We start from the raw sequence: 25,707 nt of genomic DNA, 5'->3' as shown, positions 1-25,707 counted from the left end.
TTAAGTGCCACTCATGTTTTAGTAGTTTATATTATGTTAGATGATGAGGTTCCGTTGCAACCTCATGTATATGAGTGATGAAAATGACCATATAAGTTTATGATCATAGTGAGACAAAAGTGAAAAATAACCTCAAAACGTGTTTGGTTGTGTTTAAATGTATCATAATATGCATGCGAAGTAAAATAGTACGAAAATTTATGTGCTTAAACATGAAAGTGGTAAATTTGCAAAGTAAGTTGTTATTTAATGTAAAAATGGGACAAAATTGTAAAACGATTGAAAGACCTATAAAAGCAAGGTTAATTACCCTAAAAATTAGTTGAAAACATTTTATTAACACTCTATAGGGTAAATAACGGATTTGTTATGGAGAAATATGAGTTATAACTGAATTGGACAAAATTTTAAGCAAAAGATGAAAATGTAAAAGTGTGCAACATTCTATATTCATGACTTTACAACTCAGAGATATAAAATTTAAAATTAATGACTGTATAAATGAAAGTTTTAGTAAATTCAGAAAGAAATCCAAGAAAAAATCAGCTCATCTGAAGAAAAAAAAAGTCCACAATGGAGAAAAGAAAAAATCTAAACTAAGAGGACTCGCACTCATGCCCCGGGGTAGAAGCCTAGAGAAGTGCCGCAACTAAGAAGAAATTATAAATGATGGGCTTTCTAAAAAGTAGCCCATTAAAAATGCATTGCACCCCAATACACAAAATCGCAATCCACTAAAAGCCCATCCAGTTGGTTAGATGTGCATTTCTTAATCTTTTGTTATTTTTTGAAAAATTTATTATTTTTGTGTTTTTCTCTTCATTTTAATCCATAATACTTTTTACAAAAAGCTAGTGGAAATAAAAAAGATAATGACCAAGTATGTACATGATACATATTTTGGTTACCTATATATGTCAAAAATATGTTGTTGTTCCAAAAAAAAAAAAATTGTGAATCAAATTAACATGTTGGATTATAGAAAGTTATTAAGTTCGTTTTTTCATAGATTCATGGAATCTATGAATATGGTCCAGCAAATAAACCTTTCAACAAATGAGCAAATATAAGTCTCCCAAGTAATATCTTCATGTGTCGCTGGTATATATGTTTCTATATATTGAGATTGGGATTTAGCAATACTAAACATGGAGATTGGTCCCGAATTGTTTTCAGATCTTAACCAACGGGCTTCCATCCCGATACTTCTCACTTCTCAGTGTGGTTTTCTATTCCCAATCACATCTCACGCCATATCCTTGGACACATGTCCATCGAAAACAACAATCTTTCGTGGAATACTAAACAAGAAGTTACAAGTGGATGTACGTATCTAGGATTCTTAGATACTGTCACCTACAAATAGTGAATCACATGTAAGTACTTTAGTTCTTATTACCTCCATTCATTCATATATCAGTTATGTTTCCGATAAGAATGGTGATGATTGTGGTGGTTTTGATGGTAAACGCCGCTTGTGTGGTGGCCATCCGCTGCCCGGATTGTGGGAAGACTCCAGTTCCGTATCCACTCAGCACTACACCGTTGTGTGGCCATCAATCGTACAAGATTCGGTGTGACATGGGAGTGTTGAAGTTTGTTACGGGAAGGTACACTTACCCAATCATATCAATCTTCCAGAAAAATCAACGGCTAGTCATCGGTCCATCGGATTTATTACCAGATACCTGCGTTACGTCTGATTTAGCCAACGAGGGACTTCAGCTGAATACCTCTTTACCCTTCACTATCACCCAGAGTAACACTGTCTTATTCTTCAACTGTACGGAGCCAACGGGGAAACTTGCGTATGATTGCTCGCCGGCAAGCGCTTGCAACGCCTGCCAGAACGGCCTGCCGGAGATGTCCATTTGCCGGAAAACTCCACGTTGTTGCACCTTCAGAAAAGGCAGCTACACAAACCTGTATTCCATTCAGCTCAATATAGATCGATGCAGGGCTTACTCAAGCTTCGTGAACGTAAACACATCGTTGCCGTTTGCCAAATGGCCGAATCCTGGCGTGGAGTTGATGTGGGCACCACCTCCGGAGCCACCATGTTCATCGCAGGGGCATTGTGACTCAACCTCCACTTGCAGGGACGCTCACGACGGCGGAACGCGAAGGTGTTTCTGTAACCGTAAATTCCGCTGGGATGCAATCGCCGGCCAGTGTACTAAGGGTACGTAAAGATCTCAGTTTAATATAATTACCTTTTAGCATTCCAAAACGTAATTAAGTAATTTTATTACAGATCTAAAAAAAGTCAAAGCAAAACGGAAGGTACTCGGAGCGACTGCAGTTTGCATCGGAGGGACCATATCTGTAGCAGTTGTATTTGCGATCACAATGTTCATCCGCCGTCAAAAAATCAAAGCAGCACGAAAACGCCTAGCTTGTGAGCGCCAAAATATTCTAAGGTCGAGCGGCGGTGGAAAATCGTCCAAGATCTTCGCCAGCAAAGAGATCAAAAAGGCAACAAACAACTTCTCCTCCGCCGGACTTCTTGGCGTCGGAGGTTTTGGTCAAGTGTATAAAGGGGTGTTGGACGACGGCACTACAGTGGCTGTAAAATGTCCCAAGCTTGGAAACACCCAAAGCATAGATCAAGTCCTAAATGAGGTTCGAATCCTATGTCAAGTCAACCATAAAAACCTAGTACAACTTCTTGGTTGTTGTGTAGAACTTGAACAACCGTTTTTAGTATACGAATACATTCAAAACGGAAGTCTTTATGATCATTTACATGGTAAAAACAAACGCCATTTAACATGGAGTCAACGGTTAGCCATTGCTCGTGACACTGCAGAAGGGCTCTCGTACCTCCATTTCTCTGCATCTCCCCCAATCTACCATCGCGATATAAAATCTAGCAACATTTTGCTCGATAGTCGAATGAGAGCAAAGGTTGCAGATTTCGGTTTGTCAAGAGAACTAGCTCAGGCGGATGTAACCCACGTGACAACTTGTGCCCAAGGTACACTCGGATACATGGACCCTGATTATTACTGGAATTATCAGCTAACTGATAAAAGTGATGTCTATAGCTTTGGAGTGTTGTTGTTGGAGATACTAACATGTCAAAGAGCTATTGACTTTTGTCGGCCAACGGATGATGTGAATTTGGCGGCTTACATTAAACGGATAGTGAGCGAGGAAAAAATGGTGGATGCGATCGACCCGTCCCTCAAAAAAGACGCTACACCATTGGAGATTGATGCTATGAAAGCTTTTGGGTTTCTTGCAATGAGTTGCTTGGAGGAAAAAAGAGAAAACCGGCCCTGTATGAAGGAAGCATCTGAAGAGATTGAGTATATCATGGGTATTGTAGCGACCAGATTAGAATTAGATGATCATGGTTCGGACAACTAGATCTTTCATGATTTGTATATTATGCATCAAAATATGGAATACATGCCTTCAATGTTGTACGTCATTTAGAGTTTTATTGTATCCTATAATAAACATGTCTCACAAAGATTCGTTGTGGTTGTTGAGACAATTGTATACATGTTTTGTGTTCTAGTAATAGTACGATTACATGTTTTATGTTCTAGAGAACATGAACATTATCCGCTGACATTTTAGTAACATCTATTTCACAATAAATTCAATGTGGTAGTTGAGACTTGATAAGGTGGACGTAATATCATTGACCCTTAAATAGTCAATTAAAATACAATAAGTTATAGAAAAAAAAAAAAAGTCAATAAAACGACAACAGACAACTCAATATAAATCCAAATATCCTTTTCGATCTTCTTCGATCGAACCCATAAACATTTTTCAATCTTTTCAAACATGGCGTCTAAATCAACTTTTGCTATCATGCTCACGGTGGCGCTGGTTCTAATGTGCGCGGGTCTCGCCACCTCCGCCACCCGCTGCCCTGACTGTGGCTCCACACAAGTTCCCTACCCCCTCAGTACCGGACCTAGTTGCGGCGACCAGTCTTACAGGATCCGGTGCGACGTGAGTGAAGGTGACTTGTACTTCAACAGCCTGAACAACACCTATCCGATCTCCTCCATCTCTCAGGCCACCCAACGTTTCGTTATCCAACCGCCGAGTTTCCTCAACAACAACTCCACCTGCGTGACGGCGGATATTTCCTCCCAGGGACTCCAGCTGAACTCCACCTTGCCGTTCAACATCACAAGCGGCAACACCATCTTGTACCTTAACTGCTCTGAGTCGCTTTTGAGGTCGCCGTTGAATTGTACCTCGACGAGCCTATGTCACACCTACATAAACAACTCAGCAGAGGCGTCGGCTTGTGGCAGAGCTCCAATTTGTTGTACGTTTCGGACGGGTGGGTCATCGACGATGTACTCGATCCGGGTGAGAGACGGTGGGTGTCAGGCGTATAGAAGTTTCCCGAATTTGGATTATTCGTTGCCGGTGAGTCGGTGGCCTGCTGCTGGAGTGGAAATACAGTGGGTGTCGCCGCCGGAACCCTTATGTGGGAACCAAGCGGATTGTGATAGTAGCTCTACTTGTATGCCATCTGGTACTGGTGGTGTTAGTAGATGTTATTGTAACAGAGGACGTCACTGGGACGCCATTGACGGAGTTTGTGCGTTAGGTAATTTGGTACAACTTTCATGATCTTCGAACAGTTTTCATTGGGTATCATAAAGATGGCAATATAATTTGGGTCAATTTATATTTTTGTACAGATGATACTTGTGAGAACAGAGGGGACTGCGACGACTCCAAGCGGACTGCCCTTATTGCAGGTATTATGACACTTCCACTTAAATTAAGTAACAAAAATGAGATAGATTTAGTTGAATTTTCAGTATTAAAGTTTAATCAAATCATACTAATATCACTAATCTTTTCTAATAAATGCAGATTTTTTTTTGCCACTTGTCACACTTTTATTCGTTTTGCTACATGTCATTTTGTGGTTATTTTAAATAAATTTTTATTCCATATGTAATTTTATGGTTTTCCTACTTTATTAAATTTCATATGGTATTTAAATTTAATAATAAATGCTTATCAATTTCATTAATTGACTTTCATTATAATTTCAAAATTTTAAATTAAAATCTCATTAATTTGCTTTGATTATTTTATCTAAATGATTTGTTTAAATTTAAAAGAGAAAAAAAAACACTTTAATTTTAGTAATTTAATATTTTTCTTATTTTCCTTATAAATTCATATTTCTCAAATATATATATATATATATATATATATATATATATATATATATATATATATATATATATAATTGTTTTAAATACACACATGTAATACATGGGGCTCACACCTAGTTAAGTCATTATACCCAAACATATCTCCTATTTTTCAAGTATCGATGATTTTAAAATGAACTTGATTTTTATAGATACTCTCACGCTATATTTTGATCTCTCAATTTAAACTTGTACTAAACATAATTTTAGTAGATACTATGTTGCAATTAAATGCAACACCTTTGAGTCTGGTTCAAGTTTGATTCAGCTCCTATGGGTTAAATATCTCAACTTCTTAAGTTGATTTTTGAGTTTGATAGATATCAAGTACTATACATTAGCATGTACTCCGTTATATTTGGAGTAGTAACGTACGTGCTCTACATTAGCAATTAGGCCAAAAAAATAAGTCACTAAAATACTTTTACGTAAAAAATGAACAAATATATATTGTAGGACCAACAATATATTCTTGGTGAAATCGTGTTTGGAGGTTGGTCAAAAGTAGGCCAAAAATTTAGAGAATTAGTTTAGTTTAAGTGTTATTTTAACTAATTTTATTCATATTCCCTGGTATATTACCAAAGTGGTTTTTGACTTTTTGTATGGTTAAATGGTTAAATATATTTCAAGACATACACTTTTCTAAAAAAACAAAAACTCTACATATTTATATTATTTAGTTTTTGAAACTTTTTTTTGGAGACTTTGGTTGACCATAACTATAACTATGGTATTGAATTCCATGTCAGTTCACAAAATCTTTTGACCATGGATATCAACATTTTATCTTAGGACCTATTGAATTTAATTGTTTACATTTCGTTTTAAAAATAGTTAGATACCCTTTTAACAGTAGAATGTCACAATTAAATGCCTCTCGACCTCTCCATCTCTTTTCTCTCTTCCATTCCAGCTCACAAATTCCATTATGTTTCCCGCCAATCAGATGCATGAAAACTCATATCTTTCAAAACAATTTGCGAACTAAACAAACTCCATTATTTTGCTGACATTCAAAATGTTCAGGTTTGACCTCCGGTCTGGGAGCAACCCTTGTGGCAGCGTTAATCGGACTCCTACTCTACAGACGCCATCGCCGCCACAAAGAAGCTCAAGCACGCCTTGCACGTGAACGTGAAGAGATACTAAACGCCGGTTCCGGGAAAAACGCTAAAGTCTTCACCGGCAAAGAAATCAAAAAAGCCACACACAACTTCTCCAAAGACCGCCTCCTCGGCACCGGAGGATTCGGCGAAGTATATAAAGGTATTCTAGAAGATTCCACCGTCGTCGCCGTCAAATGTGCCAAACTCGGAAACACAAAAGGCACCGATCAAGTCCTCAACGAGGTCCGAATCCTCTGTCAAGTTAACCACCGTGGCCTGGTTCGCCTCCTGGGCTGTTGTGTTGAGCTTGAACAGCCATTACTAGTTTACGAGTACATCTCAAACGGAACTCTCTTGGAACACTTAAAAGGTCAACACAACGGCGATTTGACTTGGAACCACCGGCTAAACATTGCTCGTGACACGGCGGAGGGGCTAGCCTACCTCCATTTCTCTGCAGTTCCACCAATCTACCACCGTGATGTCAAATCAAGCAACATCCTGTTAGACGAGAAATTGAACGCAAAGGTTGCGGATTTTGGGCTGTCACGGTTGGCTGAAGCGGATTTGAGTCACGTCACAACGTGTGCTCAGGGAACTTTAGGGTATTTGGATCCTGAATATTATAGAAACTATCAATTGACAGATAAAAGCGATGTTTATAGCTTTGGGGTGGTGTTGTTGGAGTTACTAACATCGGAGAAAGCAATAGATTTCAATAGACCACCAGACGATGTGAACTTGGCGATTTATGTGAAACGGGTTGTTGAAGAGGAGAGGATGTTGGATGCGGTTGACCCGAAACTGAAGAGTGGTGCTAGCAAGTTGGAGTTGGAGACGATGAAAGCATTAGGGTTTCTTGCGGTGTCGTGCTTAGAGGAACGTCGACAAGATCGGCCTTCGATGAAAGAGGTGACGGAAGAGATAGAGTATATCATTAGCATTGCCACACATAAAAGTACGGAAGATCAATAAACATCAACGCCTCAACGGATACCCAATAGATATTGTAGAAACTAGGCAAGATCAAATCCTTCAACTTTGCCCAAGAAATAAATTGCCAAGTTAAAAAATTTATATGGTATTTAGAATAACTTTGAGGGTTTGGGTTGTAGGATGTTTTAAGTTGTAAGTAGAGAGAGGAAGCTATAAATTATTTTAAAACGGATTAAAATAAAACATATTGTATATCTTCCAATCTAATAAAAGAATAGTTTTAATCTCCTTCTGACATTCTCACAGGTGTCCTAATTAATATATATTTTATTCTTTTTTTGCCAACTGACATCTTATTAAATCTCTTAATTAATACATGTCACTTGTCAATCTATTGATTCTTAATTTCAAATTTCAAAATTTCCACTCTAATTAAATTAAATTAATAACATTATAATAAAAATTAAAATAAAATTAATAAAAATTATAAGATGATATAATTTCATATCTTTATTCAAATTAACGATTATAATTTTATATAACTAAAAAAATTCCTTTTAATTAATAATTTATTTAAAATAACTGAATAATAATTTTGAGTTTTCACCATGAAAGTTTAATTAATTTTGTTACCGTAGTTCCCATGGGTTATATACTAGTAATTAATATTTCAATAAGAATTTAAATATAACAAATATTTAACTAAAAATACAATGGTTATTTGATTCAAAATGAAGGTTTCTATTCTTAAATTGTGTGTTATTTTGTAATTATTTTATGATTAATTAACAAAAAATTAACTTATTAGTCTAACATTAAAAACATAAGGAAACACAATTACATTAATAAGCTCAAAAACTAAAATGTAAGTGAAAATAAACATAGTAAGGATAATCCTAAGTTTCGTTATATGAAACATATTAAAAAGAATTAAAATATATGAATTTCATTAGGTATCCAATATTCTCATATTTGAAAATATTATCATAATATTTAACACCGTAAACTAATCTAAATGATAAAACAAAGAAAAACTTAAAGATAAAAAATAAAATTCGAAAACATAAACAAAACTAAAAACTAAAATTATATATAATGTCAAATATTAGCAATCTATAACTAATAATTACTTTTTAGACACCTTAACGACTAATATAATGAGATTTGATGGCAATTATTTACTCTTTAAACGATAATGAAAATGTTAGAAGCTTAAAAATAAGTTAAACCATTAAAGAGAAATAGAAATAATGATAATTAAACCCATATAGTCATTAACTTTTTGATCTTCAAAAAGCTTCAGAGATTACATAAAACATATAAACTGTATTTGATCGTGAATCAAAAAAGAATAACATTTTTATAGAGAAACATATTTATAATAGATAGATTGTCTATCTAGAAATAGCCTAAGAAAAAACACATTTTACAAATAAGCACATTTATTTGGCCACCGTCTCCATTTACTATCGGTGACATCCCTCCTTACACATATTTCCACATTTCTCTCCTTCCCTTGCTACTTTATGAAAACCACACTACCCCACATCCATCTCTCGTCCTTTCTTCTTGAATCGTGTGTAACCCCTTATCCATGGATTCTAGATCAATTTATTGGTAGTAGAGATGGATGGTTGTGATCGAGATAGAATGTGATATAATATGGTGTTTGTTGTTGGACATGGTATTGGTGAGAGGTGGACGTTGGTGGTGGTGAGAGTTGATGGTGTTGGTCGGAGAAGATGGTTAGGACATACTTTTATGGTAAGTGGAAAAAAAAAAATTTAATGGTAAATCGTGTAAAAACATTAAACTATAATATTTGATCAAAATGCTAGGTTGTGCACCACTCATGTAAGTTTAATGATAAATTATATAAAAAAAATAAGAAAGTGACTAATATAAAAAATGATAGTTCATTGACCATCAAAATTATTTTACCTTTTTTTCTTATAGCTATAAGATGACTATATATTGAATTAGTAAATATGATCATTAGAATGACACAATAAAAAGAAAATGATCATTTTCTTTAAAGATGTTGAAAATGACTAGTTACTTCGAAATCGGTCATTCGATACTCAATTAGATATATAACATGTATTTTTTTCCTCGTTTTTACAAAACACTTTTCAAAACTCTCTCTACACATTGTCTAAATGGTCATTCAAATGTCCAATATCACTTTTTTTTAACCAAATGTAAAGGTTTATGTGTTTTTATTATATCTATTTTCATTTGTCATGTTTCTTTATATTTTTGTTAGATTTCAGTAAAAAAAAAACATTCTTTCGAAATTCATATTTGTTTCTCAAAATTTCAGTATGTTCTTAAAATTTTGGAATTTTTTTCCTGAATCTAGAATTTTGCATTTGAGATGTAATTTTTTGTCAAAAAAAAATATATCTTTAAATCCTTCATTCTTAATAGTCGATTTTATGAATTTCCCTTTAGATATAATGAGAAGATATTAATAACCTTATAATTATTTCTTTAACAAGAATCATATATCTCATAAACATTAACACGTATTAATCACTAACAAAAAAAAATAATAAACAAGACACCAAACCAAGAACACCAACAATTTTATGTGGTTTAATTACTCTATCAAACTCTAATATATATTCCCCGCAGACGTTTATTAGTTGTTTATTCTTAAGCTTTGTTTTCAATACAATCCACCCTCTTTCAAACCCCTAATGAGTAAATTTGAAGAAGACATCAACACACGCCAAATTCGTAACACCATGGATTCACACGATGTTACAAAGACATCAACACATTTAAGTTACATGTCAACACATCCCAAAGACACTAATATAAGGGGTTACTCTAGAATAACTAGTTAGAAGAGTATAAAAAGACTATAGAATGTCAAGACTTCATCGTAGATCTTCTTGGCGGTCTAGACCTCTCAAAGTCAACACATCCCCTGTAATGGAATGTGTATGCAATGTTATGTATCATCTTAAAATAATGTGCATGCTAAACTATCATAAACATCATGGTGTAAATAAACAATCACTCGTTATGTGTTAATTGGGTGTTATATGGTGTGTTTACATATATAACAAGTAAATAATAAACATGCAGCACATATCGAAAAATACAATATATGGACATGACCACCAAAAAAGCAATGTACTTTGGACTTGATCACCAAAATTGCAATGTAGTTTTACATTTGCTACTGTTATACTTGAGTACTTGATATGAGAAACACAACAAACACTATGAAACAATATTTTTTATCGACCGAAAACAACAAGGGACACTAGTCGTAAATAATCAACAATAAAGCGATTTAGAGAGAACCTTCTCTTCTTCTATTTTTGAGAAATTAAATATCCTCCTACTTATTATTTCTACCAATCCTCCTACCACTTTTAGATGATGATACGTGTAATAAAAATTTATTAATTTTATTAAATATGACAAGTTTCATAGTCTTAAGTAAGGGTGAACAAAACCGAAACCGAAAACCCAAAAACTAAAAACCGATAAAACCGAAACAGAACCCAAAGCATCGGTTTGGGTTTAAGATTTTAAAAAGCGGATTTTTTGGTTTGGGTTGGGTTTGCCATGTCAAAATTGACCCATTGAAACCAACCCAACCCAAAGGTAGGAGGATATTTGATTTCTCTTTATTTTATTTTCCTTATTTTTATAATTTTCACGGTAATTAAAAAAGACAAAACTGCAAAAAATTATCCTTGTGGTATGTATTTTTTTTCGGGTTTTGATCCAAACCATGACTTTTCGGATTGATAGTCACTTTGAACTAGTTTCATTGTGAAATTCATCATTGTTAAACTTGAAAAATACTAATTTTCCCTTTTAATTTGTTTTTTGTATTTTATTAAAAAAATTCTTTTATTTTAATATTTGAAACAAATAAAAAGAGGGACATCTCTCTCTCTCTCTCTCACACACACACACACACACATACCCACCTTTACCTATATCCATCAGATACTATCATTATTCATCTTCTTTCTTTCTCCCATCCTTACTCCCCCCCCCCTCCTCCCCCAAGACAAACACTAACTACCACCATCATCTTCTACCATCAACTGCCACTGGTCGTTGGTCTTCTTACTCTGCCTCTATTGTACTTAGTCGCTGACCAACCACATCCGACATTTCTCTTCTCTTGTTGGAAAGCGCCAACCACAAAACCCTTTCCACCTCACCAAAAAATCGCAAAAATCAGCACAACAACCTCCTCCTCCTCCTTCCATTCGCATTGGTCACTCCACCTATTGCCACCACCACTTGTTACGACACCAACCCTCACCCATTCGCACTGCTACTGCACTTATTGCCACCACCACTAGCAACACCACTGATAAAATCAAACTTTAACTCAAACAATGGCATCCGCAAAACCCTTTCCACCTCGTAAGAAAATCACAAAAAATGCCTCAACCACTTCCTTCCATTCGCGCCGCCACTCCACCTATTTCCACCACCACTTTATGCGACGCCAATCCTCACCCATTCACACTGCCACTCCACACGTTGCCACCATCACCGATGAAATTAAACTTCAAATCGAACCCGATGCAAAATATTCCGAACATACATGGTGCTTCAATTGTTTTTGCTTCGACCGACGATGGACTTGCCTGAGGGGTGGTGGGAGATGAAGTCAAATTTGCTAGTGTCGGCAGCTCTGCCATAGAAGAAAACTGCTGATGATTTTAGTTTTCTTATTTTTCATCTCTCGAGTTCTTCACTTTCTAGTTTTTTCATGTTTGATCTGAAATTCTAAATTGATGTTGTTTAGGATATGTTTGTTGAAAGATGATTGAACAAAGTCATTTTTGATTGTTTGTTGCTTCATTATCGATGGTGAACCGACAAAAATATTTATGAGTTTGTGTTGGTTGATTTATGTTGCTTCGATGAGATTAAATCAGTGAATAAATGTGTCTCAAGCGAATGATGGTTTCTCTAAATGGGTTCTCAATCTTCGTTATGTTGAAAATGGTTCCGATCTATATGTAGGTTTCAATGAAAGAAGGAGAAGGGGTAAAGTCACCATTTGATTCAAATTGATTGGTAAACGAGGATGATGATGAACATGGGTCGAGAGAGATGTTTATGTGTGTATATGTGTTTGAGTTTCAACAGAGAGAGATATATTAATAAAACTTTAAACTAAATAAAAAAAAACATAAAAAATGTATTAGAATGACATTTTAGTTTTTTTCTACCAAAATAAAAAACAAACTAGCATAAGAGAACATCGATCTTAAAATAAATAAATAAATAATACGGAACTGTTTTTACACTTTTAATAAAAAAAACGGTTTCTTTCTATTCTTTTCCATGTCATTTGTTATTATTATTATTTTTTGGAAACTTACACTTCAATCACATAAGAACCGGGGGAACCTGGAACATAAGGTGAAAAACCCTAAATTCCCAAAACCCTTTGCCAACGCACTCTGTTCTTCTCTTTCTCTGTATCACTCTTGTCTCGAAGCAAAAATGGTTCGAAGCTTGAAAAATCCAAAGAATGCTAAGCGGAAGAGCAAGGTAGTAGTTCCCCATCAATTTAAATTTTCAATTGTTGGTTTACGTTTTTTTTCGAATTGTCAAAGGATTCATTCATCTTGATTCTGTTTATCTTTAATAAAACTGGGTTTTGGGTATACGATTGATTATGTAACCAGGGTTCAAAGAAAGAAGATGGGTCATCCTCATCAAATTCAGTACCTTCAATGCCAGCGAAGGTGTGGCAACCCGGTGTTGATGCTTTAGAGGAAGGCGAAGAGCTTCAGTGTGATCCTTCAGCTTATAATTCTCTTCATGCCTTCCACATTGGCTGGCCCTGCTTAAGGTTTGTTTACTACAAAATTGACTTTCATTCATTCATTCTTCTTCTTTTACCCTTTTTTCTGTATAAGAAGTTTTCGTTATGTAATTGGACTTTGTTTAATGTGTTGTATAGCTTTGACGTCGTGCGGGATTCACTAGGACTAGTTCGGACAGAATTTCCACACACTATATATTGCGTCACTGGAACTCAGGTTATAAAACATGTTACAAATTAAATTCAGTTTGCTCATTTGCTTCCTTCAATATCTCACTCCATGATTGCTTTCCCCTTAGAATTTATGATATGTTATCCTTATTCTTCTAGGCAAATAATGCTCCCAATTCAATCGGAATATTCAAAATATCAAACATTTCTGGAAAAAGAAGGGAACTAGTACCAACAAAAACATCCAATGCTGACACAGACATGGAAAGTGATAGTAGTGATAGCGATGAAGATGAATTGGATAATGAAGGACCAAAAGCTCCGGTCTTTCAGGTAACACGTAGCCATTAACTTTTTACATCTTTGATCATTACTATTTTAATCATTCTATATTTAAATCTACAGGTCCGAAAAGTCTTTCATGAAGGTTGTGTGAATAGAATTCGTGCAATGACACAAAAACCCCATATTTGTGCAACTTGGGGAGACACCGGTCATGTGCAGGTATAATCAGTAACAATAACAGTATCAGTAACAGTAACAGTATACTTGTAAAATTTACATGAATGATGATGTGATGCAGATATGGGATTTTGCCTCTCATTTAAATGCATTGGCAGAAGCTGAAAGTAATATTAGCAAGGACGCTTCAACAGTTTCTAATCAAACTCCTTTAGTAAAGTTTACTGGTCACAAAGATGAAGGCTATGCAATTGACTGGAGTGCCCTTGTCCCTGGCAGGCTTGTATCTGGTACGAATTACAATATTTTATTTATGCGATATAAAAACTAAAAAAACTATTAATTTGATTTTGCCATTTTTTTTTAAAAAGGTGACTGCAAGAATTGCATCCACTTATGGGAGCCTTCATCTGACTCAACATGGAATGTTGATAGTAAACCATTTGTTGGACACACTGGTAGTGTCGAAGATTTGCAGGTAATTTATAACTATTACCCTTTTGCCCATTAAGGCTAAATACGTAAAAAAAAAAAGAAAAAGTCGTTTTTATTTTACTTTTTAGTCTCTTTTTTATAAAACTTTTCTTGATGCAGTGGAGCCCAACAGAGCCATATGTGTTTGCTTCGTGTTCTGTGGATAAGACAATAGCAATATGGGATACCCGATTAGGGAAATCACCAGCAGCTTCCATTAAAGCACACAGTACAGATGTTAATGTCATTTCATGGAACAGGTTTCTACCTTTATTTATTTTTTAATTAATACACGTCATAATTTTGTTACTAATTTGTTTTTTTTAATTAGGCTTGCTAGTTGTATGTTGGCATCTGGTAGTGATGATGGGACATTTTCTATTCGTGATCTTAGATTGCTCAAGGTTTTTTTTTTTATTTATTGTATTAAAATTTATAACTATGGAAAAATAACATTTTTTTTTGTTTATTTCAGGAAGGTGATTCTGTAGTGGCACATTTTGAGTACCACAAACATCCGATTACATCTATCGAGTGGAGTCCACATGAAGCATCTACATTGGCAGTATCATCATCAGATAATCAACTCACGTAAGAATTTTTCATCTTTAATAGTTTTACAAATCACACCCTCATCTTTTGTCAAACTGTCAGAATATGGGACCTTTCTTTAGAGCGAGATGAAGAAGAGGAAGCCGAGTTTAAAGCCAAAACACAAGAGGAAGTACACGCGCCCACAGATTTGCCTCCACAGCTTCTTTTTGTTCATCAGGTAAGTTGCAATTTTGAATGTTGATTTTTTTTTATGGGAAAATGTTTTGACTTTTGTTGACTTTTTTGTTGAACAGGGTCAGAAAGACTTGAAAGAACTTCATTGGCATACACAGATTCCAGGAATGTTGATTTCTACAGCTGGTGATGGTTTCAATATATTGATGCCTTCAAATATTGAAACTAATCTTCCTCCTGCTAATGCTACTGCTTGAAGATCCAGGAAAGATTTTTTTTAAAAAAATGTAATCCGAAAGCCATAGATTTTGTTTGAAGAGAGCATCACGTGAGATATTGTGGTTTGTATGGAGTGTTTTGAATTTTTGAGTCATGTGAAAATGAGTTTATAAACATTATTTATAAACCATAATGAATTTATTCACATAAAAATAACAAAGTAAAATGTGCTAATACCAAGAACTGAAAGTGTGTGATGCTATAATTAATAAATAAATAAATGAAATTAGAGTGCTATATATAATTAATGAATATTTTCATTGTAATTCTTCAAAGTACACCCACCCCCTCACATCATTCATCTTTGTAGTACCTATTAGAATTGTTTTAAACATGCTATTTTGACATTTAAAATTCATACATTTAAATACAATTTGGATTATTAATGAATAATATCACAAACCTCATCGAAAGTCTACTTCCTTAAGGACTATAATTCATCGAATAATTTATTTTCATTGGTTCAATTTTTATGCAAGTTGTGTTGAGAGACCCTTGACTTAATCAAGGATTGAAGGCTCTGTATACGTCTAGTTAATTTTTAGTCTAAATCATGCATAAACAGTTGACTCAAAATTTGCTTCAATAATAAATACTTCTAAAAAATTTAACCATAATGATGTTAATTGGTAAATCATAACATTATTTATATTAATTATAAATTAAAACATCTATCATAAGTTAAACAATATAACAGGTAGTTATATGAAATTTACTTGATTGATTTCTATAAATATTAAAAAAATTGGGTTTCCTGTACAACAAAAGGAATATGAACAAATATTATGCTTTTGGAAACTTGCATTTACTTTGTCAATGCATGCATAGCGAGCTTCTTAGAAGGAAAGGAATTGACAATTATGATCACTTGGTTTGTTGAGAAAGTTGGTTCATTCATATTTTCCAACCCAACACAAAATAAATATTTTATTCTCAACTTGTTTTTATTAATTAATTACCCAAGATTACTTTACAAAAATAAATAATGAAAAACCAAATTAGACTTTTCTTTATGGGTTTATTCTATTAAGTTAATCGTAAACTCAAACATCATAATGATTAAATATTTTTTTTTGAAGCAGCCAACCATATATTAGAACAAATATCTAGCAAGAAGCTGAAGAGCAAGAAAAACCATTGCAAATTGTTTAAAGACAATTGCATCTAGCATTTCTAATTAAAAATACATTTTTATGTCTATTACTAACCCAAAAGAAAGAAAACTCTCTAACTGAATAAAAAATTATGTCCTTTCTCATATTACCACCTTAAAAAAAGATACCTCCATAAATACCATAATGTAATGCAAACCACCTCATTATTACACTCTTCTTATTAGCGCTGTCTTGAAAACTATCCACTTGATCGAATAAAATATTAATGCAAGAAAACGAACTAACTTGGATATCTAAACATTTAAAAACTCCAATCCAAGTTGATGATCCATTTGTTCCAGTACCACATTGCCCATTCCATTGTTAACCTCATCAATTGAACTTTAATACATTTTCTAATTACCAATTGCATGAATAATGTTTGATCTTTGATGAGTTAGAATAATATCTTCTGAAAATGTCAAATAAATTATGAAATGCATCATTAAAAGAACGGCATTATGAATACTTTTTAAAACATTGACCAAACATTTTATTTTTACCTACTTGGTTCTTGTAACCACTCATTATTTTACTCATATATTCTGTGTTATTCTCCTTTCATAAGTGACAAAAAGACTTCATATGTTGTTACGACTTGGCCTAAAGATGCTTTCCAACTCTTTGATTCAAATAAAAGTCAAAACATTTACATCTTGTACTTGTATTTATCTTCTATTATTTTTGAATTTCACTAATAATTAAGGTTTATTTGATTGTATAAAGTATAATAACAAAAATCAATAAATAAGTTAATAAAACAAGTATATATTTTATGGACAAAAATATCCTTTATTGGGAATAACACTAGTATTCAAATGAGTGTATCGGAATATCATATGTGCACTCGAGATATGTTTAGATTTAAGTTTAATCGGTCAAGAATTTATACGTTTGACATTTCATAGTTCTTTATTTTAATGTTGTTTGTTTGGAAATAATAAAATGCACTATAAATATAAAGTTTATCGTTTTCTTCCGAATTACCATGACATATTCACTTGTACTTTAATATTTTATCATATAAACTACGCTTTTATACTAAAATAAAACTCGTGAAGCATCCTTGTGTATAAGAATGTCACTAGCGATGTCCCAACCACCATCGACCCAATCCCAAATCTCATTTAAATACAACACCCATGCTTTCATTTCTCCTTAAACACACCAAATCTATTTCCAAAAATGACCATACTACCCTCACATGTCAAATATGTTCTTCTCATTCTTCTCTCTTTCTACACAACCCTTTCTCACCAAGCCTCATCTCTCCCAAATCCTAGGCTCCAAAAAGCCTATTTTGCCCTCCAAGCATGGAAACATTCGATAAACTCCGACCCTCAAGGCTTCACATCCAATTGGTACGGCTATAAAGTGTGTAACTATACCGGGGTCTTCTGTGCGCCTTCTTTAGACGACCCACATGTGACCACGGTCGCTGGTATCGACCTCAACCATGCAAATATCTCTGGGTCTCTCCCTGAAGACCTAGGTTTGCTGACAGATCTCGCACTCTTCCACATCAATTCTAACAGCTTTTGTGGAACAGTGCCAAAATCTTTTAACAAACTAGGTCTTCTTTACGAGCTTGACATCAGTAACAATCGCTTTTCGGGTAATTTCCCATCAGTCGTGCTTTCTCTTTCTTCTCTCAAATTTCTTGACATTCGGTTTAACCAGTTTAAAGGTGATGTTCCTTCCAAATTGTATGACCTTAAACTCGACGCCATTTTCATCAATAACAACTTATTTGACACCAGTTTTCCTAAAAACCTCGGGAATTCTCCTGTTTCGGTGGTGGTTTTTGCTAATAACAATATCAAAGGGAGTTTGCCGTCGAGTATAAAGAATATGGGGGGAACTTTGGACGAGATTATTCTGATGAACGTGGGTTTAAGTGGGTGTTTAACACCGGATATTGGGTCGTTGAAGAAGTTGACGGTTTTTGATGTGAGTTATAATTCACTGGTGGGGATGTTGCCGGAAAGTATAGGAGAAATGAAGAGTCTGGAGCAGTTAAATGTGGCTCACAACAAGTTCTCCGGCGAGATTCCGCCTAGTATCTGCTCGTTGCCAAGACTGGAGAATTTCACGTACTCGGATAACTATTTTTGCGGCGCGCCCAAGAGTTGTCTCAAGCTGGCCGACAAGGATGATCGACAAAATTGTATCCCGGAGAGGCCCGCACAGCGGCAGGTGGCGGAGTGCAAGGCATTTTATTCTCGTCCGGTGAATTGTCTTGATTGTTCACCACCACCTCCTTCACCACCGCCTACTAAACACTGGCTGCCACCATCGAAATATTGAATACAAAGATAAAAATAAAAAATTTTGATTATTCAAAGCATATAGATGAATAAGGAAAGTTGAACTGATTTCGTGTGAGATTTGTTGATGTTGATATATTACCTCTCTTAATTATTTTTACTTTTTATTAAATTTTAGGTTTTAGATAAAGTTTAATTTCGTATGAATGTTTAATTTACTTGTAATTAACAACTCTAAAGCCTTTATTTCTATTTTCTATTTTATATTTAGAATTTAAGCTTTGATATTAGCTGAATATTTTCTAGTGTGGCCAAAAGGTTATTTGATTTACATTAGGTCATCCGTAACCGGAGACTTTTTTGTGACTTATTTTTGTTCTCTATTCATATTACATTATTATCAATTGACAACTCAAAAACTCAAAATCCTTTAGAATGTCTCCTCTATAAAAGGAAAATTCAACGACGTATCTATTAATTGGTGGCACAAGTTATAGTTTATAAATATTTATTTCTATATAACATAAGCATTGGACCAGAATTAAAATAAATAAATAATATATATGTTGGTGATTTTGTATCATTAATATCATTTAAATGTAATCAGATTAATTTGTTGATAAATATTAAATAAGTTAGGGTGGTACGGAATGCATATTTGTTTAAAATTGTCTTAGTTGAAAGTATATTGTTATTTATAGACGAAACCCCTAAATTGACGGGAATCCGAGAGCAGTGCCCCTAGGAGCGGGGTCCAAGAGGCGGCAACCTTTGGCTAACTTATGATCCAAATTCTAGACTTGAATTTTAGTTAAGTTGTTTTGTTAAAAATGCATCAATAATTCAAATTTTAGAAAATAAACTCGATTTTGTGATCTAAGTTCTAGACCCGATTTTAAATTAGTTTATGAGTTTTTATGGCAATTTATGTGACAACTTTTGGTCAGGAAGTTTCATTTATCTAACTGTCATATGACAGTTTTACGACAAGAAGTTAGTTTCTTGTTAAAATATCATTTTCAAAATCAGTTTAGTAGACACATTATCATATCATCTTCTGCATTCTCTCTTCAAATAACAGTTAATTTTATCCGATTAAAGATTTTCGAGTGTATCCTCGGAACGCTTTAATCTGAAAGTGTTTCACAACTCTCAATGATCCAAACGTTTTATTATTTTAAATCTCTAACAATACAAAATTTATACCAAAGGGCCTTTGGCAAACACATAGGTTTTTTATTGAACAACTGAATGATTTAGTATATAAGGCTCTAGAGCCGCTAGAGGAAAAACCAAACAATTACCAATGAAAGGCATTTACTAGGTTTTTCAACTAGTAAATTCAAGGAATAACAATCTCGTTAGCCTGTCTAAAATTTCGTTGTCTTTTATAAAAAGAGATTGTTCAATGTTGGCAATATTATCCACCACTTATGCTAAATGATTTGTCATAACCTTTACAATAATTTTATATTGCACCCCAATAACACTGATAGGACAACAATTTGTCGTCATAATCGAAGTATCAATTTTGGGTATGAGGGTAACAAAGAAAGAATTGCAACCTGGAGGAATATTAGTTTAGTTGTATAAATTAATATCTTTTATAACCTCTATAATATTATTTTCAAGAAATACCAATATCTTTTACTAAATGCAAGACTGAAACCATCAGGGCATGTAGCTTTGTCACTCCCACACCACCAAATAACATTCTTTATTTATTAGCTAGTAGTCGCTTGTACCAAGTTCAAACTCTATTCCAACAAAATCTGCTTAAAATGAGCACTATAGTTTTGGAAAATGAAGTTGTACGAGAAATATCGAAATTAATTTGTTCATACTCTCTTTGCACCAAACATTTTCTGATATTGTATTATGTTTTTCCATACGTATTTAATGCTTTTTTAGTCGATATGACATTTATGCCATTTTTGTCATATTTTGTCAATTTATTGTTTTTGTATATGTAGTAATACCAACGAGTAGCAAAGGACTTTCATTATTTTTTTTTTCTCCAATCATACAAAAAATGGCATTCTAAATTATTATAATTTTCTTTTATTTTTTAAACTGTACAATTAGTAACAAATTTTAAGTATCATTGGATAAACTATAAATTTTGATTACTTTATGCACAATGACTGTTTTGCCTTTTTTCCATTTTGGTTAATTTAATACCGGTTTTTTTCATTGTTCGAAATCTGGACCATTGAAACAAAAGTATGATGTATAATTTTATCCCTTGAAATTGTCATTTTGACCATATTTTTGAATTTGTCAGTTTCTATTGTCTACATGCTTTTATAGCCCAAGTATATATCTTTTTGTTTGTTTTTGTTTTTGTATTTATAGTCATATCAAGGAATATCATCGAACTTTCATTAAATTATTTCTCTCCAATCATAGAACATATAACATTGTACTTAAAATATTATTATTTTTTTCTTCATTTTAATGTCCTAATAGTAAGAAATCAAATTCCTAGTGCAAAGTACTTTGTATTTGCTTATGAACATTGTTGGTTAATATCAATGTACTTTGTGTTTAATCTAATGTGTAGTAATAGTGATTTTTAGGTTTGTTTTGAGTTTTTGTAACTGTCATTAATACCATTTGATACAATCTTTTTCTAATAAATCAAAGTTATTTTCTGTTACATGTATGTAGTTGTTATTGATCGAGTATAAGAAATGAAATCAGAGTCATGATTGAGTTATGAACATAAGAGAACTGGATGGCTCGATTATACTTCTGAAGGTTATAGAGAATGAATATAGTACGAACAGCGAATGCTCAAAAAGCTACTCTAACTCTATAACCTATCCCTATTTATAGGAACTCACGAGTAATAAAAAAAAAATACATAAGAGCTGAACAATAACACTTCGACATAATGAAGTGACCTTATGCAATACATACAAACAGACTTCGATACTAATACAAGACAAAGAACATTTTGACACCTCGCAACTAATTTCGACCTCAACATTCTCCCCCTTTGTGAGCAGTGTCGAATTCTAAGTCATTAGCAACTTGGTAGCCTGATGAAGAACTTTCCTAACTTCCATGTACAAAAGGATTTATTTTCGAACATCAGGTTTGTCCCCTTCAGTATTTTTCTTGCAGTTATTTATACGAACAAGCAGAATCGTATATTGAGAGTTAGTGTATCTTTCAACATCTTCAACCCTGAATAAAAACTTCATATCCTTGTTGTTTTTATTCTTTCCAACGAATACTATTCCCAAAGGTTTGACACATATTTCTCCATCATCAAAATTCTTCAAATTACCAACACCTTTCAACAAAGATTTTGGCATAGCAATCTGTATTCCCATTGCCAAAGCTAACTCCACATCCGTTAAAGCAAGACACGCATAATAATTGTTAATGAAGATCTTGATATGTACAAACCCAAGCAAGAAATCTTCTTTGCTTGTTGCCTGAGTTTCGAAGCATCTACCCCTTTTAGAATGTTTGCCACACAGATGAGATCATTAAGATTCATCATGTGAAAGTCAACTATTGTGAATTCACATGCCATATTATTGGCATGAACAACATGAAAACGAAAGTTCTGTAATAAGCCTTCAAATAGCTAACCTTTGATTATTCCCAACAACCTGACAATCTTTACCACTGACCACATATCTTCTTTTCTCTTCCCAAGTACAACATGAAACCACATTTTCAGTTTCTTGTACTTTTCTTTATCTTCGAACTTGTCAATTATTTGATACTGAGGTGATACAAACATCATAGGGTTGATAGGAAAATCCAGTTGGTTGAAATTGGAATTTTCAATGTCAAAGCTCTTCTTTGGGACTTTCAAGAAATCATACATGACACCAAGAGAAACAATATGTTCGATTGTTTCGCAACAATATGGTTTAGTAGGATCACCTTTCTCAAGACCAGGTGGGTCTCCTTGCCTTTGTCGAAGAATACTTTGTATTTGCCTGTGTCTCTCTATTTCCTTCTCCAAGGCCAATTTATTTTCTTCTTCAGTTGGTTCAGTAGGAATACCCTTCCATTTTCCTTTAATTTCTTCAATTGATGGATGTGGCTTCGAACTTGATCCACAAGCAGATGAACCAATAACAACACCTTTAGTAAAAGGCTTCGAAGTAGTGGTTGTTAAAGTAGTTAGTATGGACATTGGAAATGAAGTAGAAATCCGTATGCTTGTTACCTTACCAACAACTTTTCCTTGATTAGAATCCCTTAATGCACCAACACCCTTTTCTCCCCCCTTGCACCCCTGTGGAAACAGGTGGGGCAGCTTTGGGCATTAAATTAATGAATTTCAACAAAGGATCAAGATCAGCCTTCAGACGAGTTTCCAACGAAGAAAGCATTTGTGAGATCGAATCTTGAGAAACTAATGAAGAAGGAGGAATAGAAATTTTTGAAATCAAGTCCTTCAACTCTCCCAATAGGGCTTGAAAACGTACAAACTCCTTAGAATCAGATTCGAACTTCACATCAACTTTGTTGAGAAGAGAAGTATGATACTTAACAATCTTTGTTACAACATCAGCAACTATATCCACCTTAGTATGAAGGCTAGAATAGTTCTGATAAAATTTTGCAACCTCCTGTGTCATTTCTTGACGAATCTCTTCTATCTTCGAATTCACATCCTCCTTTACTTTCTTTAATGCTTAAACGAAGAGAATGTGTCATTCTTTGGCAATTGCTCGTAAATATTTTACTTCATAATTGAACGAATCGGATTGATGTTTCACATGAAGTTCGTTGTTTTTATCCATTTGATCCATCATAGATTTCAACCGGAGTTCCTAAGCCTTGAGCATAACATCAACTTCAATCCCATAGACACTATGTCGACTCCTAGCATCAGCTTGAAACTGGAGTAACGAATTGAGTTTGCGGTTGAGAATTTTGAACTACTTACTAGACATAAGCATATGATCTGGTATATTCTCCTTCTCATGATCAAATTGTATGTTAGCAAAAGAAACACAAACATCATCATATTCTATGTGATTATTAGGAATGGATTTTGGTCCTTTAGTGTATTGTGAAGGAAAAAAAGATGTGATAGCTTGATTGAGAATGTTTAGATAAGTAGATGAAGTTGTTGATTGAGGTAAGGATGTAGGAAGGGGTGAATGAAATGATGGTAACGAAGTGGTTGTATCAATACCTGATGCTTCGAAAGTAGATGAAACAACATTAGAATCTGAGTTACCTTGGGCATTAGAAGTCGACATCCCATCACCCTTATTGACATTTGCATCCATATCAGATACGTTCGCAGTGATGCCTAAAGTTCGTATCTCCTCCATATTGGAATTGGCAAGCGAAACTTCAGGTGGTATGACCGAAGTCTGCTCAGGGATGGATGGTTGCAAATGATCACCCAGATTAGTGGTTGTCTCCAAATGAAATGTTTCTACATTGCCATTAAGACTTCCAGTCGCCTCGAAAGTCGACTTGAATGGAGAGTTCCTCTGTGGTGATGGAAAGCCCATATCATCATAACGAAGTGGATAATGAGACCTGCCACTATCTTCGAAATCAGTTTCGAGAACTACCTCATCCAGTGGATCTTGAACCTTCTTTTGCTTCTTCGTAAGCTTCTTCACCATCTCGTGAGCTCTTCGTTTCTTAGAAAATGGAGAAACTAGAGCAGGAATCTCACGAATCTTAACACCCTTTCGACTGATTTGAGACTTACGAATTCTCTTCGTTATAGAAACACTCTTGAGTGAAGAAGGAGACTTCTCAGGTACCTCTTCGATAATAGGCATTTCAGGTGAATGACGAGGCCTATGTGTAATTTTCTTCAACCGCTTTAGAACACTACATTTCGAAGGCATGACCTCCTTTGCTGGTTGAGAAGATTCTTTGTGAACAAGCTTAATTACATCCCGTTCAACATGAACAGAATCAGGCTTCGATGGAATATCCTTTGTAACCTTCTTCGATGTAGGAACAGGAGCAGGCTTTGATGGACTAGCTTGATTAACCTTCTTGGAACTTTTAACCCTTTTCAGTGCCTGCAACTCCCTTTGCCAAGAGAACAACAATCTCAATTAAAGGATTGATTGTTTGAAGATATGCTATTAGAACATGATCAACTGGATTAACCTTTCAAAGCATAACGTTTGGGATACTTGCAACATTTGGGAAAACCTCAACATCATCCTCCACTGTCTTGGGATGTTGATACAAGACAAAATCAGCCATTGGATCATCTTCTGGAACCATGATACCTTCTTTGTCATACACATACTTCAAAATCAGACTCCAATACCAAGCACAAGAAACACCATTCACAACATTGGTGTTAGCAATACTATTTCCAAACTCTTGCCACAATTGAGTTGCATAATCGGCTTGCAAATCATAGTACAACCCAGCTACCATAGCATACACCTCGAGCTGCACCTTATCCAACCCAAAACTTCAACCAATTAAGCATCAAAGAAAATTTCCAAAGAGGAAATTCCACATACATGGGAGGGATGATTTCTTGAAATCACTCATCATAGTAAGAGGTGGTTGATGACCCATCTCGTTGAACATATGAACAACCTGTTCATTCGTGACCTCATAGAAAGGTTCAACATTAGGGATGTTCAAGATTTGGGCAAATTGCTTCTTGGACAACTTGTACTTCTTCTCATTGGCAAGTTGGAAGGTAACCATATTGGTCGTCTTTTTAAAGACTGTAATTGACCCAACAAGAGACAACCATGTCATCGAAACAGAAAAAGACAATGACATCGTAGTAGATAACTGATGGGTTTTAGCCAAAAGACATCATATGTGCTCATGCAAACCCTAAAGCTTGGATCTAGGTTTCTCTATTGTACATGCTTTTAATCCAATACTTAAAACCCTAGATCTAATCAATATAACATATGAATTACGGTTTAGATCATACCTTGATTGTTATATAGTAATAACAATCTTAATTCCTTATTGTATTGACTTTAGAAAGCTTAGAGTCACAAATGTCACTCCTCTAATGGCTCACAAACACAAAGAGCAAGAGGATGAAAAGGAGAAGAGAAGGAGACACCCAAAAGCCGTCCAAAACCCTAAGGAATTACTTGCCCA

At 34.4% G+C, this 25,707-nt stretch overlaps 4 protein-coding genes across 4 annotated transcripts; all 4 read left to right on the top strand.

Annotated features, from left to right (window-relative positions):
- The first annotated feature begins 1,404 nt into the window (after positions 1-1,404).
- Positions 1,405-3,458, top strand: LOC145090792 (wall-associated receptor kinase-like 20). Its single transcript, XM_079028863.1, has 2 exons — positions 1,405-2,182; positions 2,255-3,458. Exons 1-2 carry the CDS (start codon positions 1,423-1,425, stop codon positions 3,370-3,372), a joined length of 1,878 nt encoding a protein of 625 aa, XP_078884989.1. The 5' UTR covers positions 1,405-1,422; the 3' UTR covers positions 3,373-3,458.
- Positions 3,459-3,755: 297 nt separating this feature from the next.
- On the top strand, positions 3,756-7,549 carry LOC145088478 (wall-associated receptor kinase-like 20). The gene is made up of 3 exons (XM_079026839.1): positions 3,756-4,585; positions 4,680-4,739; positions 6,237-7,549. Exons 1-3 carry the CDS (start codon positions 3,802-3,804, stop codon positions 7,289-7,291), a joined length of 1,899 nt encoding a protein of 632 aa, XP_078882965.1. The 5' UTR covers positions 3,756-3,801; the 3' UTR covers positions 7,292-7,549.
- A 5,092-nt stretch (positions 7,550-12,641) lies between these two features.
- LOC145088476 (protein HEAT STRESS TOLERANT DWD 1-like) lies at positions 12,642-15,374 on the top strand. Its single transcript, XM_079026837.1, has 12 exons — positions 12,642-12,799; positions 12,937-13,103; positions 13,215-13,293; positions 13,407-13,580; positions 13,653-13,751; positions 13,831-13,999; positions 14,081-14,187; positions 14,304-14,443; positions 14,515-14,587; positions 14,659-14,774; positions 14,838-14,955; positions 15,032-15,374. The coding sequence occupies exons 1-12, from the start codon at positions 12,752-12,754 to the stop codon at positions 15,167-15,169; spliced, it is 1,428 nt and encodes a 475-aa protein (XP_078882963.1). The 5' UTR covers positions 12,642-12,751; the 3' UTR covers positions 15,170-15,374.
- Positions 15,375-17,460: 2,086 nt separating this feature from the next.
- Positions 17,461-18,766, top strand: LOC145088477 (Leucine-rich repeat (LRR) family protein). The gene has a single exon (XM_079026838.1). The coding sequence runs from the start codon at positions 17,531-17,533 to the stop codon at positions 18,650-18,652; it is 1,122 nt and encodes a 373-aa protein (XP_078882964.1). The 5' UTR covers positions 17,461-17,530; the 3' UTR covers positions 18,653-18,766.
- Positions 18,767-25,707: the final 6,941 nt, after the last annotated feature.

The sequence above is a fragment of the Lactuca serriola genome, chromosome 2 (assembly GCF_051521515.1).
Source record: "Lactuca serriola cultivar US96UC23 chromosome 2, Lser_US96UC23_V15, whole genome shotgun sequence".
Taxonomy (NCBI): Eukaryota; Viridiplantae; Streptophyta; class Magnoliopsida; order Asterales; family Asteraceae; genus Lactuca; species Lactuca serriola.
This window is presented reverse-complemented; position numbering and strand designations above follow the sequence as displayed.

Bases quoted from the DNA above. Each gene is read 5' to 3' on its own strand.
- LOC145090792 (XM_079028863.1), top strand. From the start codon at position 1,423: ATGTTTCCGATAAGAATGGTGATGATTGTGGTGGTTTTGATGGTAAAC. The intron at 2,183-2,254 runs GTACGTAAAGAT...ATTTTATTACAG, and splicing joins CGCCGGCCAGTGTACTAAGG to ATCTAAAAAAAGTCAAAGCA.
- LOC145088478 (XM_079026839.1), top strand. From the start codon at position 3,802: ATGGCGTCTAAATCAACTTTTGCTATCATGCTCACGGTGGCGCTGGTT. The intron at 4,586-4,679 runs GTAATTTGGTAC...ATTTTTGTACAG, and splicing joins TGACGGAGTTTGTGCGTTAG to ATGATACTTGTGAGAACAGA. The intron at 4,740-6,236 runs GTATTATGACAC...CAAAATGTTCAG, and splicing joins GCGGACTGCCCTTATTGCAG to GTTTGACCTCCGGTCTGGGA.
- LOC145088476 (XM_079026837.1), top strand. From the start codon at position 12,752: ATGGTTCGAAGCTTGAAAAATCCAAAGAATGCTAAGCGGAAGAGCAAG. The intron at 14,588-14,658 runs GTTTTTTTTTTT...TGTTTATTTCAG, and splicing joins GTGATCTTAGATTGCTCAAG to GAAGGTGATTCTGTAGTGGC. The intron at 14,775-14,837 runs GTAAGAATTTTT...TCAAACTGTCAG, and splicing joins TCATCAGATAATCAACTCAC to AATATGGGACCTTTCTTTAG.
- LOC145088477 (XM_079026838.1), top strand. From the start codon at position 17,531: ATGACCATACTACCCTCACATGTCAAATATGTTCTTCTCATTCTTCTC.